Source organism: Chrysochloris asiatica, unplaced genomic scaffold, assembly GCF_000296735.1.
Source record: "Chrysochloris asiatica unplaced genomic scaffold, ChrAsi1.0 scaffold00069, whole genome shotgun sequence".
Taxonomy (NCBI): Eukaryota; Metazoa; Chordata; class Mammalia; order Afrosoricida; family Chrysochloridae; genus Chrysochloris; species Chrysochloris asiatica.
In genome coordinates this window covers 4,502,555-4,516,632 of record NW_006408587.1, presented here as the reverse complement: position 1 = coordinate 4,516,632, position 14,078 = coordinate 4,502,555, and the positions used below count along the sequence as shown (strand labels likewise).

The 14,078-nt window shown below is 41.3% G+C and overlaps 1 protein-coding gene across 1 annotated transcript in view; it reads right to left on the bottom strand.

The window, feature by feature from the left end:
- EPB41L4B (erythrocyte membrane protein band 4.1 like 4B) overlaps positions 1-14,078 on the bottom strand; it is a 223,632-nt gene that overhangs the window by 108,702 nt on the left and 100,852 nt on the right. Inside the window, exons 6-10 of the mRNA XM_006864734.1 lie at positions 10,982-11,024; positions 9,868-9,946; positions 7,872-7,916; positions 5,550-5,602; positions 89-209 (exon numbers count right to left, since the gene is read on the bottom strand). Coding sequence (XP_006864796.1) covers positions 89-209; positions 5,550-5,602; positions 7,872-7,916; positions 9,868-9,946; positions 10,982-11,024 — 341 coding nt within the window. The remainder of the gene's footprint in view (positions 1-88; positions 210-5,549; positions 5,603-7,871; positions 7,917-9,867; positions 9,947-10,981; positions 11,025-14,078) is intronic.

Sequence of the window (14,078 nt, the reverse complement as noted above, 5' to 3'; positions counted from 1 at the left end):
TACTGGTGAAGAGGAGATTCTGACAAACGCTTGCTTACATATGAAAAGTAAACACATCTATTGGAATGCTAGCTTAGCATCAAGGTACCTGCACTCTTTCCATCTCTGGAAGATATCAAATTCCATTGCTTCTGTCTGATTTGGAATGAACCGAAACTCAGACACAAGCTCTGGGGTGTGTTCCGGAAGCTCACACTCGCCAAGCTCTGCTGCAAGTTTCATAAAGGGAGAAAAAAGGAGGCATTTAATGCTTTCAGTTATTAAAAAGTGAGAATTTTTTTAACAACCAGGTCCAAAGGTAGTTTGCATGATTACAAAGCACAGGTACCCCCCCTGATGTATACCTTTCTTCTTCAGGAAGATGTAACTCCTGTTCAGAACCCACATGCACACTCTGAATCCCCAAGAGTCCCACTAATGGCCCCTCACAGGGTGATACACATTATCTTAGTTATTACTGTCTTTCTCCCCACTGATTCTCCTACCCAGTTGAGACTCCCATTACGTTTTCCCCACGAAGTGGTAGAGCTCTGCATTTGCAATAAAAGCCAATTGCAGGGAGTAAGGACCTGCCTAGAAACATCCATGGCACAGGGCTCTTGTTAAAGGCAGGTCAGAGGAGCCCTTCAGGGTCTGCAGTGCTGGAGAGGACCAATCAGGACTTGGATACATGCAGAATCCAGGGAAAATAGAGATAGAGGGAGAGAGGGAGGGAGGGCTGCAGGAGCAACTGCAGCAACTCAGGCAGCACTGGGAGGGAGGAGAGAGGAGCAGAGACACGTGCCAACCCAGGGCAAAACCCCAACAGTGCCGCATGGTCCTTCTCTTGCTAAGTCCCCCACAGACTACAGGACAGAGAACTGTCCCATGGGGTTTCCAAGGCTGTAATCATTACCAGTGCAGACTGCCATATCGCTCTCCTACAGAGTGGTTGGCGAATTCAAGTCACTGGCCTGTGGGTTAGCAGTCAAGCACTCAACCACTGCACTACCAAGGCTCCTTAAGGAGTCTCCCAGGTGATCTAATACCTTGCTACTCAAAGTGTGGTCCATAGACCAATAGCATCCACAGCACCTGGGAGTTTGCTCAGAATGCAGAATCGCAGGCCCCAGCCCAGCTCTACCGAGTCAGAACTGCCTTTAAGAAGATGTCCAGGTGACTGGTGTACCTATTACAATTTGAGAAACACTAATCCAAACTTCAGCATGCTCAAACTTCAGCATGCATTAGAATCAATTGGAGGGATTTGCCACCCACCCCCACCCCAGCAATTCTGATTCCCTAGGTCTAGGTAGGGAGGCCTGACTGAGAATTTACATTTATAACAAATTCCCAGGCAATGCCCAAACAGCCGAGAACCACTGTTTAACCCACCAAATCCCATAAGTGACCCACCAGCACATGCTTGAACACCCCACCCCACCCCCACCAGCAGCTCTTTCCACTTTTGGAACATTCCAAGTAGGGGATGGGACTTTTGCATAACCCCTCCCATTCCACCACCTTTCAGAAGAAAGGCTCCTATTGGCTTATAAGAGAAGTAGCTACAACTTCCCAACCATACAAACTAAGCAACTGCACCAGACTAAGGGATGGTGGGATGCTGTATGAGACGCAGTGTCTGACACACACCATGGGCACCTGGGGACCATACCTCCCTGACTGCAGCCCACTGTCTGACCATGCGGTGCTGTCTGAACAGGACTGCACCTCAAAGACAAAGCCCAGTGTAGTCTGGGCCTGGGAGTGTGTGCAGCTGGGTGTACTTGGGCCAAGTCACAAATGAGGACTCTGCTCTGGGAAAAACAATTCGCCCAGCATACAGGGTGAGGGCTGGGATTCCAAGGTGGGTACCACTGACCTCTCTGCCCAACAGGGCACCCTGAAACCAGAGAGTTGGCAAGAAAAGTTCCCCTTGAAACAAACTACCTTTCTCCTACACCAAGGAGCCCTGGTGGTGCTGTGGGATAAGCCTTGGACCACAAGGTCTGTAGTTCGAATCTACCACCTGCTCCTTGGAGAAGGACGAGGTTCTGTGCTGCTGTACAGGGTGGCCATGAGTGTGTTTGATCTTGGTCTCCTGCCCCATGAACTATAGTGAGGTAAGGGAGTCCTGCTTTTTGCCATGTTTCTGAAAGAGGCTGGGTTAGTTGTGCCACAGACATCATCAAGCCCTGAGATGGAATCACCAGATGGAGTTACAAGGCTCCTTGGCTGGGCTGAGACCAGGCAAAGGGCCCGACGTCCTTTCTCTCCATGACTGGACTAAAGCAGGCCTGAATGATGCCTGATACAGCCACCGGGATGTAGCAATGCTTGACTTTCAGGAACCACTGGCAAAGCTGGACAATTAATTTACCTAGTCTTTAACCTCAACATTGGGAGCCTGGAGAGCAGGGCAGAAAGAGCTCAGAGCCCATAGGGCTTAACTCCCAACATTACTCTCTACTATTGTGGGCTTCTGGTGTGGCACCGTGGACCAGCACTGGACTACGAACCACAAGGTCAGCAATTCAAACCCACCAGCTGTTCCTCAGAAACCCTACACAGCGTCACTATGAGTCAGAACCGACTTGATGGTCTTAACAACAACTGTGTAACAGAGGGCAAGACACTTAACCTGTCTGGAGCTCTGTTGTCTCAGCTGCCACAGCCATTAACACAGAATGCTACGAGGAAAAATCAAGATCAAGGGCATTGCCCCTCCTTCCTCCTTTTTCTTTCCTTTTTTCCCCCCTGAATTAATTTTTCAAATCTACCATAAATGTTGTTACCCAAAGAGCATTGCCAACATGCAGGGTCACCACATCACACAACTCTAGAGGTACCATTAATTCAAGGCAACACCACAAGACATGTCTTTAAGGCTCAAGTATAGGAGGGAATACAATTTTCTTCAAACTCTAACAATGATTGATCGGCAGAGGCTTGGATATGGTTAAACTGGAAAGTGTGCTATATAACATTTACTGATGCCATAGGTGTGAGGTGGGGGCACGGAGGGTCAATGTAACAAGAGCTTCCCCAGTTTGTGTCTAAGTCTTCAAAGTCTTCCTTTGTACCTGACGTAGTAAGTACATCTTAGAACAACACTGTTTAGTTCCCATTCAAATGGGTAATTCTCCAAGAAATCCTCGCAGACAGCCGACCTCATTCTTGGTTGCCTGTCCTCTGGGGGCAGGCAAAAGCTCTTCTAGAGTCTGAATTTTGTGAGTGTGGTGATGTCTCATTACACAGGGGTGTGTGGGGGCAGAAGGAAGGGAGAGCAATGCCAATGGGTGCCTGGAATGAAATGGTAGAAGGCAGCACATAAGCTTGCCATGTTATTCCAATAGCCTTAGGAAGCAGCCACTCTCCAGCAGAAAACTGGCCTCAAGTCTGACTTTTAACCCATCAAACTACACCTGACACCTATGGTTCAACCACCAGGCCTGCTAAGATGTAGTGATTTAGAACTCAAAGGTGATAAAGGTCACTAATTAAGGTAATTAAGCACTGATGAATCAGTAGCTGGCCAAAGGCTAGAGCAAAAAGTGGAGGGACCACTGCCTTGTCCCTTAGCCATGCACATCCCTATGGTACTGACCATAAGGGCTGCTGGGAGTATCAGGGGAACATGGATATTAGCACTTAGCACAGGAGGTCACAGATGATGTCATCACCATATCTACCACCACCAGCACCTTCCGGTTCCCTCTTCATGAGAGATTGTGAAAGGAATGGGCTGGGGGGCTCTCTCCAATTGTATTCATTCAAATCATTCTGTACTTACTGAGCACCTACAATATGCCAAGACCCCATTGTTATTGTTGGTAGGTGCCATACGACTCATAGTGATCCTGTATAGGGTTTCTGAGATTAAATATTTACAGATACAGAAAGCCTCATCTTTCTTCCACAAAGTGGCCAGGGGGGTTGAATTCTGACCTTATGGTTAGCAGTCCAGTGCTTATCCCACAGCACCACCAGCACTCCAAGCCCCCATTAGGTAATAAGAATTAAAAGGTAACAAAGCAATGGAAATGTCAGGTAATGGCATTTTCTCGCAGTCATTAAAAACCATCTTTATGAGAGCAAACATTTTGACAAAACACGTCTATCGAAAGTGACCAGATTTTAAAAAGTCATAAAAAAATGTACATACATATGACTATAATCATAATTACATTTTTAAAACTCCACAGTTGTTGTTAAGTGCTGTCGAGTCAATTCTGACTCACAGTGACCCTGTATAGGGTTTTTGAGGAGTAGCTGGTGGGTTTTGAACTGCTGACCTTGTAGTTCGCAGTCCAGTTCTGAAACTCCAGTAACAACTGATAAATAGCAACTTGGGTTGTCTCTGGGTGGTGGGTTACTTCCTTCCTTGTACTTTCTGGCATGTTGTGTTGTCCTGATAGCTTGTAATAACTATGTGCTGATCTTATAATCTAAAAAACCTTCTCAGATCAACTTTTAAAACTTGGTAAAATACCAAAGTGGGAAGCCAAACTTTATCAGGGTGTGAATAAATAATTACTAATTAGGAATGAAGACATCTTAATTCATAATGAAACAGAACATACTGTTAAATGAGTTCACAACATATGTCTATCTGCAAACCTAATGAAATTCCTTATGCGTGGTTACATTCTTTTTCACTTAATTCATGCTAGAGACATCAGCAAGTGTTTTGCATACATTTTAAACGAAAACCCACTGATGTGTCATTTGGATGAAACAGTCAACATTGATAATAATGCAGGCACACCTTGAGATAGTCTACACTCACACAGCGATGATTCCTGAGTTGATGCTTCTGGCCTGGCCTGACTTTGCTGACCGGGCAATCAGAGATTCAAGGAGTTAATGGAGAATCCGCATGTACCTCTTGGGCAACAGACCATCTCTTCCCCTGGAGCCCAGTTTTCGAAACCAATCATCATTGCTGCCACATACCCGAGAGCATCCTTTGAGTCATCCTGGACTCCTTTCTCTATTCCAAAGTCGAAACCTTTTTTGTTGTTAAATCCCTGCATCGATGAGCTAATCAGAACTCATTCATTTCCTTTTCCCTCTATTATACCAATATCTCCTTACCACACCCCCAGCCCCAGTCCTTCTCCCCACCACAGTCAGTATGGACTTTCTAAAATGCACATCTGACCAAACCTGCACCCCCCTCCTGAGTTTTCAAAGGCACCTACCTGATAGCATGGCACTCTGCCATTTACACGAGCTCCAAGATCATCCACCTGTCTAGCTTTCAGAACTTCACGCTCTAACAACATGAGTCTGTTGGTACCTCTCTGCCCTTTCTTTCTGTTTTGTGTCTTGGTTCTTTTATTCATCGAAATCTACTCATTCCCTACAGGTCTTGTTCTTCTGAGCCTCCCTCTCTATTCTGGAAGGCCTTCCTCACTGGACTAGAAGCTATTTGGGGAAAGAGATCATATCATACTCATTGCTATCCCTGCAGTATAGCGCAATGCCTGCAACACTGTACACACTAATTAGTTGAAATGAAAAGCAATAACATTACAACACTAATTACTACTAAAAGAATAACGTACCTTGTAGACAGAGTGCGGCTAATTCCACAGCAGTTTCATAAGGGCATTTCAATCTTGGAAAAAAGAAAAAAAAATTTTTTTAATGTAAAGATGCACTTAAATATATTCATACACATACAAAATTTCATTAAAATTGTTTTACAAAAGATAGTGCTAATCACTTTTAATCTGTATCATTGATATTTTGCTATCCGTAACAAAGAACGCCAACAATCTGACCACATATTTCCCCGAGTTAGACCTTACCATATAACAAAAGAATCTAATCTATGCATAGTCACGATCAACCCTGCAAACAATTTATAGAATTTGGCAAGATTGGGGGAGTTTGGAAAATAGAATGAAAAGTCTTCCTTTGTATTATTATTCAGTAATATGTTATTGTGTTTTCAATGAAGGTTTACATAGCAATTTTGGTTCATATTTAATGATTTTCACACAATTTGTTCAGTGACATTAGTTACATTTTACACAGTGTGCCAACTTTCTCATTATTTCTGTTCTGGCTGTTCCATTTCCAGTAATCTAGTGTCCCTGTCCCCTTCTTCAGCTCATCTTTGCTTTAGAATAAGTGTTGACTGCTCAGTCTCACTGATTTCTTAAAGAATGCTTTTATTTCATTGAAGTACAATACTCACAGTTGATACTGCTTTTGTTATGAGCCAATCTGTCATTTAGCTAAAAAGATGACCTTGTGGTTCATCTTTTGGTTCAAGGTTTAAAGAGTTTCTCAGGGCAACAGTCTTAGAGAATCCTCCAGTCTCAACTGGTTCAATAAGTCTAGACTTAAGTGCCTTGTTATTTTACAACTTAAATTATTTTATCTTGCTAACGTGCATGTGTCTTTCCAAGCTGCCTTAAAACTTTCGTGGGATAAGGTCACACTGTTAAAAATAAATACAGAGACATCATTTCTAACACTTCCAGGACACTTAGATACACTCAAACATTCTAACAGTACAACTGAGACACAGCCTTTGAAGTATATTACTACAAATCCAGCGACTGCATTCCTACTTAATACTGCAAATTTAGTTAGAAAAATAATGATGACATGCATTAGTATAGCACTTCATAGTTTTCAAAACCTTTTTTATATATTAGCCAATGTATTAATGCACTGAATTAATTAAAACCCCTAGGATGGGTGTTGCCAAGGTACGCTCTCCCTACCCCCATTTTACTGGTGAGGACCTGAGTGTTTAGGTGTCATGCCCATGGTCATCAGCTGGCAGGAGGCAGTGCTGGGACTAGAACACCATCTTGTTCTCAAGTACAGAAAATCAGGCTGAAGTGCAGATAAACTGTAAAGTACTGTACAAATGCAAGGTGTTGCCATTACTATTTTTCCAAACTGAAGACAATTTGTAGGGTTGAGTGACCTTTAGTATGGGGAGCACAGTATGGAGAGAGAGATCAAAATACACACACACACACGCACATTCATAATACACACACCAACCAAAGATCTGTAGTGCATAGCTGAATAAGGCAAATGTATACACTGTACAATCTACACGTCTTATCGTCTACATTGCACTGAGATTTTCACAGTTTATTCTACTGAGCGTTTGCAAATTCTAAAATTACATTTTAAATTTCCTTCCAATTATACTAAAAATCAGATACAAAAATGTATTCTTGTTAGTATCAAGGACTGCTTATTAGGCTCAACATACCCTTAGCTTTTCATGATAGAAAATACTCACTACGTATGTTGGAAAAAGCTATGACTGCTGAAATCTCCCTATCTTTAAAATAAATTAATATTGTATGCAAAATCAACTACCACGTCAGTGCCAATGCTTCTCGTGCCCAACAATCATTAAATCATCTCGCCAGAGGCCTAGTATTTAAAGCCATCTTTTAAAGGGAAAATAAAGTAAAATGAAATGTCTAAACCTCGTTCTATTGGAATCAGAGCACAACCTCTTTATATTACTTATATGCAGATGGTAATGAATGAGATTTTTTGACTGTCCAAAGACTTGTAAGTGTATACATACTAATAAGGTATCTTGCTTGCAAATACAACAAAAGCCATTATGAATGGGGCAGTGATGTGATTAGGGAGAGAATTATTCCCAAATACACATCACTTAAGATATTAAATGCTCTTGGAAATGCTTCAAGCCATATAGTAATCATTTAAAATAGGATGATGATGACAGTGATACAAGTATTAGACTCACTTTACAATGCCTGGTGCACTTTTTTTGAATTTTGAAAAGGGAACAAGGGTGAGAGAGTTAAAACAGTGAATTATTTTTAAATATACGGTGATCTATCCTGGGTTGAGAGTTAGGATGAAAACATACTTACTTTCCCGAAAGAATGTCATGCCTGAGTTGTAAAACAAACAGGTACCTGACAAACATATATAAAAGTCAACAGAGGATAACTCTTGCCCAGTCATTTCCAATCCCCAACTACCCATCACACATCCCACCCCTCTACACACAGCCTAGAATTTCACATTGCAAAAAGGGAGTCCAAATCAAATGAGAATTTTGGTGGAAGCATCACCCCTTGAATCTCCAGGAAGGTTGTCTCAGAGCCCGACTAGGAAGGTGAGGGTATGTACGGAATTTGAAAAGATACTTGGTAGGATGGAACATGGAATACCACACTCAGTTCAATGAGTGCTTCCACAATCCCCTGGGAGCTCGAGAAGAGCATCAGCGAGGGCACACAGGCATGCAACGTGTCCAATAAAACAGGCAGGATGGAGTCACGGGACTAGGCCCTCAGCCAGCTCCACCGGCAGATTCCAGAGAGGTTGCAGCTGATTATATCGAAAAGTTTACAGCTGACTGTGGTTAGCAATAGCTGGAGGCGTTTTTCCTGATGCAGTATAACTGCAGTCTTTTTTCTTTTTTTTTTTAAATAAAACAGACAAGCACGCATACATACAACAAAGAAACACACACACAAAAAAACTCTGGCAATTGTATTGCCATCATTTATAGCGGTAAGGAAAGATGCGGGAGGAAAGACAGCAAATAACACAAGTGGAGTTCGATTAGGTAAAAAATAAGTGTCCTGGCTTAAATAAGTGATTTTTCACCAGGAGGATGTGGGCATCAGAACTACTTGTCATGCTTTGTAAATACTGAAGCAGCCCACGCACCACTCCATACTTACGAATCAAAACATTACACACAGGAGTGGTCCCTAGGAATCTGAATGGTTCAAAAGCTTCCTAGGTGTTTCTGATTCACACAGTCCTGGTTAAGAACCACTGGCTTTGATGACAGCTAGAAGCAGCTTAAAGGATTCTGAAGAGGAATGCTAGAAGAATCTCATTTGTTTGAACTTTGAAAACAATGCTAGATAATCACTCTCTATGGACTGGAGATAGAATATGGGTAACCCAGAATTGTAAGAGGGGTGGGGGACCTGAAGGATCTAGTATATTCCAGCATGTTCCAGATTCCCAACAGGTGCTTAATAAACCACCATTGCACTTCACTTTTTGAAAGTCAGGGTACCATGTTGCGTACTCACATCATGGAGGACACAGTGCTGACGTGCCCAGAACTTAAGAAAACCTAACCACCCAGTGGGGGAATGGTGATAAATGGTCAGTCTGGAAAGCATATCTTAGGCATTCATCTCCAAGCTAGTGACCACCACCTTGGGCCACCCATTAGCTGATGTCACCAACAACTGTGCATCATACAATTATAAGGAGACTCTGGGGATAGCAAAAGCAGGTAAAATTCTCCAGGCAGAGAATTTCACTGAAGGAAGGCTGGGTAAAAGGAAACATTATACTTTAAAAATGTTTAATCCCTTTTGTTTGTGCACTGTTTCTGATGTATATGTATGAGACAGAGGCACGTAAAACAGGAAATTCAGTTGAGTTGAAAGATCGCATGAAGGAATTCAAATAACTCTATGGTCATGCATATAGCTATTTTAAACAGAGAGTTCCTTATACTGTAACACACACGGGGATATTTTGCAGTCCCTCAGAAAAAAAAGGCAAGAACTGCTCTTTCAGTGCCTGCCTTCTCATTTTTGTAGCTGAAGGCAAAATTACGAGTTATCGAAAGCCTAACCATTTTCCCCAAGAAAATAAAGGTCTGACAAGAAAGTAAATTTTATCATTTCTATTCACTAAGAAAAAAAAGGTCAAACTAAGTTATAGATTTTCAACAGACTACAGAGATAAGCACAGGCAAAGTGTGAACTCCTGTTCCAAGAAATAAAGACAGCAGATGGAAGGGGAGGCAAACCCAAAATTTAGAAGACCTATTCTTTACATGTAAGGTGAGTGCAACAGTGGGGAGTCTCGTTCTGCACCATGTCCTACCTTGTAAACTCTTCACGCAGGTTGTTCGGTTCTGAAGAATAGTATTTAACCCGAAAGTGCAAAGCATAAGCAGGTCCAACTAGACATTTGGAGATTGAAGTTTGCAGATTTTTTTCCCCCAGTTTTGAAGATCACAGAATGGACAAAAGGAAAAATACATTAACCACAAATTCACAGCTATGTTAGGAAAATACCACAGGACATGCAAAGATAGAAAGTTCTTTTCAATCGTAGTGTGGAAAACTAACACGGACTTTTGTACTTTTGTGCTGACTAGTAACTTCGTTGGGGGGGAGCAAAACAAAAATTAATTATCTAAATAAATTACTAACAGTTGACATTTAACTTTCATGTCTGATGTCAAGATACTCCAAACTGATATTTACTTTTTACAAAAACCAAGTGGGCTAAAGAAGGGGCAGCAATGTGTGCTGAAATCTAAAAATATGGTAAAAATACCTCAAAGTACTTTTTCAGGGAGCATAAATATGTGTATATATAAGTATATAAGCATATATGTTCTTTATATATAAAGTATGTCGTTGTTGCTGTTAAGAGCTGTCAAGTCAGTTTTCAATTCATAACAAACCTGTATTGGGTTTTCGAGGAGTGGCTGGTGAGTTTGAACCACAAACTGTGTGGTTCAAACCAACCTTGTGGTCTGGTGCTTATTCTATAACACCACACGAGGACTCCATATAAAGTATATGTATACCTATGTATATTTTTAAATTATAAAGAGAGCTGGACTCGATAGACAATCCAAGATGCTTCCCGCTCTACCAGTCTCTGAATATACTTTGTAACTCATTTGAAACTGAATAGGTGTAAAATTGTTTCTGTATAGTACATGCATCAGTTCTCACTGGCAAGGGCATCTTATTTCAAATGCGTGCATAGTCTATTTTTTAACATCTACTAAAAACTCTTATTCAAATTTTAAATGCCAACATTTGGCTAGCCTTAAGAAATTAATAATCATCCACTTAAAACTGGATCTATTTTTAAAATGTTTCCAGGTTCTAATGAAAACATAACACCTCAAAACATTGGCAAAGGAGTTTATGCTCAAGAGAAAAGAAATAAATGAGTATGCTTAATTCCTTTCACTTACTTTTCATCTGCTTTCTTATGGGTTTGGAATGATCCAGCCAGTGCTGAAAGAAAGAAAATGTTTCTTTAGGAAAAGCTTACCAGCAATACTATGCAACCTTCATAGCTACTGTATCACTTCCTCGTACAGATCTTGGTGAGTCTACATAACAAAATCCAATACTGGATCAGATCACAAGCTCTTAGGTTGGGGATCTGCAACCTCTTTGAGATGCTAGGGTAAATTTTGTATTTATGCAGATATATGCTTTTTTATTTTGTTCCCCTGGGTAAACAGTCCACAGTTTATATAAGAATTTTCAAAGGTGTACCCCAAATAACCTCAAATTGCTAACCATACCATAATATGGGTATAGTGGTTATGTGCTGTGAAGTCGGTTCCGACTCATAGCGACCCTGTATGGGGTTTCCGAGGCTGTAATCTTTATGGGAGCAGAAAGCTTCATGTTTCTCCCACAGAACAGATGGTAGTTTGAACTGCTGATTCTGAGGTTAGTAGCCCGATTCATAACCACTATGCTACCAAAGCTCCTTTAACACAATATAGTAAACATGAATAATACCACTGAATTAATGGGTAAAAAAGGCTGGAATGGCAAGTGTTTTTTGTTTTTGTTTTTTTTTTTTATACAAGGGGCTTTCAAAACATTTGTGGAAAAACGAATTAAAATAATGGAAGTTTTCCATGAACTTCTTAAAGTTCCCTTGTATATTTTTACCACAATTAAAAGGAAGAATGAAAAAAATCTCTTAACTAAATGATCTTAAAATCCCTCTGGTCAGTGTAACCACCACCTGCTTTTTTAATGATCAGTTTCACACATTACAGACTTCCCAATAATTCCAATTTTCCATTAATCTAGTAAAGACAACAAGCCACATTTGAGAGTTTCTAATCATCATCAGTCTTATAGTTCTGTTTCCCTAAACTGTAAAATCATAAAGCCAAGAAAATGATTCCATCTTCAGATGGAACGCTGACACTTGAGGCAGCCAAGGATTTGCCTGGGATGATTCTGATCTGTCCCTGAGAGCATGGCGCTGTGGTTAAGCGTTGGACTGCTAACCACAAGGTTGGCAGTTCAAACCCACCAGCTGTTCCTTGGAAACCCTATGCAGGGTCACTATGTGTCAAAATGGGCTCAACAGTACTTAAAAACAACAATGTGCTCACCAGATGGAGCACTGGACTGCTAGCTGAAAGCTCTGTGGTTCTAACCCACCAGTTACTTGGAGGGAGAAAGTAACCGTCTGCTTCCGTAAAGATTCCCAGCCTCAGAAACCCTAGGGAGCAGTTGTACTCTGTCCTGTTGGAAGATGTACAGGCAGACTGCTCCTCAGAAGTCTGTGTTCACCAGAAGAAGCCCTGCAGCTTTAGCCGTTCAAGGACATTGCAAGAGCGATCACTGCCCTCAAAAAAAAGTTTAAGTTGCCAAATCTGTTCATACTATAGTCCTGATGGCCTCAGCAGTCAACTTCCATGGAAAACCTCTTTTAGAGTTTCCAGGTGGTACACAAACAGTTGGTGCTCAATTATTAACCAGAAAGTTGGTAGTTTGAACCCACCCAATGGTACTGTGAAAAGAAGGCTGCCAGATGATCTATTTCCATTAAAATTACAGCCAAGAAACCCCATGGAGCAGTTCTGTTCTGTATGCATGAGGTTTCCATGAACTGGAATTGACTCTATGGTAAATAACAACAATGCCCTGTACTGATGCTCAGTAGATGATTAACTAATGAACCAATTAGTTGATATCCTAGAAGCCAGCACTACTCAATACTCAGCCAGATGACCCATTCATCATCCTATCATCATGGTCCCTTGACTTTATTCCATTGATCTTCCTCTTTCCACATACATGGCCTCAGTTTACACTGTACAGTATCATCCAACACTAGGATATCTTAAATCTCAAAATCTTAAATCTTTCTCATCCCCAAACCAACTTTTCCTACTAACTCTCAGTTAGGTGTTCACTGCTGGCACCCAAGTTCACTCTAAGTCCGAACAGACTTGCTGGCAGTGGTTTTTGTTTTATAATGCTGTGACCCCCTCCATGTGAGTGTAAGTTCCTAGAGGGTGGGGACTTTAACTATTTCTGCGTTACCTGTGCGGGCACAGGGCCTGGTATTCACAGGTCTGCATTCGTGAGAAATAAATGTGAAGTGTCATTTTTTAAAATGAGGCAAATAGACACTTTCCCTATCACTTTATGTTAACACAATACACGCTGGCACGTCACTACTAGAATAAGTGTGGTTTCTCACTCGCTATTCAGAATCAGAGACCAATCTGCTGACTGTCAATCTACTTTCAGAAGCAATCTAAACTCGGCCCATTCTAATAATGATAGAGAACATGACTAAATTAGTATAGTGTACCCTACACCTAACCAGAGGGCCCATTATGACTGTGTGGGAAGAGGGGTAGGGAGACACAAAAGCAAATAACAAATGAATTGTAATGCAATGAGCTGTGCACAGTGCTAAGGGATAATGTGGGCTTCTGTTGTCTCTACTCTTGGCTAGGCAATTGTGTAATAAAAGCAGCCAGCAGATCACTGCAGCGGGATGCCTATCTCAAAGGCACATGTACAAGATGCTTTATCTCACTGTTAATAGCTTTGAATTCGAAATGACCTACATGTCCATCAACAAAGACGGATTAAAATATGGCCCAACCATACAATGAAATACTATACAGCCTCTTAACACTGATGCCGATCTATATTTATTAATGTGGCAAGAGATCCAAGGCACAAACACACACAATCAAGCAGGGTACTATTTATATATAATTAGTATTAACAAGATAGTCCCAGAAGGCATTTTTGAGGTTATGTCTGGATGGCTGTGCTGTGAATGTCATTTGCATTTATTTTCCTTTTCTATGTTGTTATTATTAATTTTTAAATTTTTAATGAGAATATTATATTCATGGGGGTGATCTGGGTTGTCACCACCCATATCCATCATCCTTGTCAGGTAGTTTTGATGATTAATTTGACTCATTAGAATCAGATTATCACCTCTGCCCCAACCAAGCTCAAAACCCCAAACCTTAGCCTCTGGGAGAGTCTGGGAGAGACGCAAAT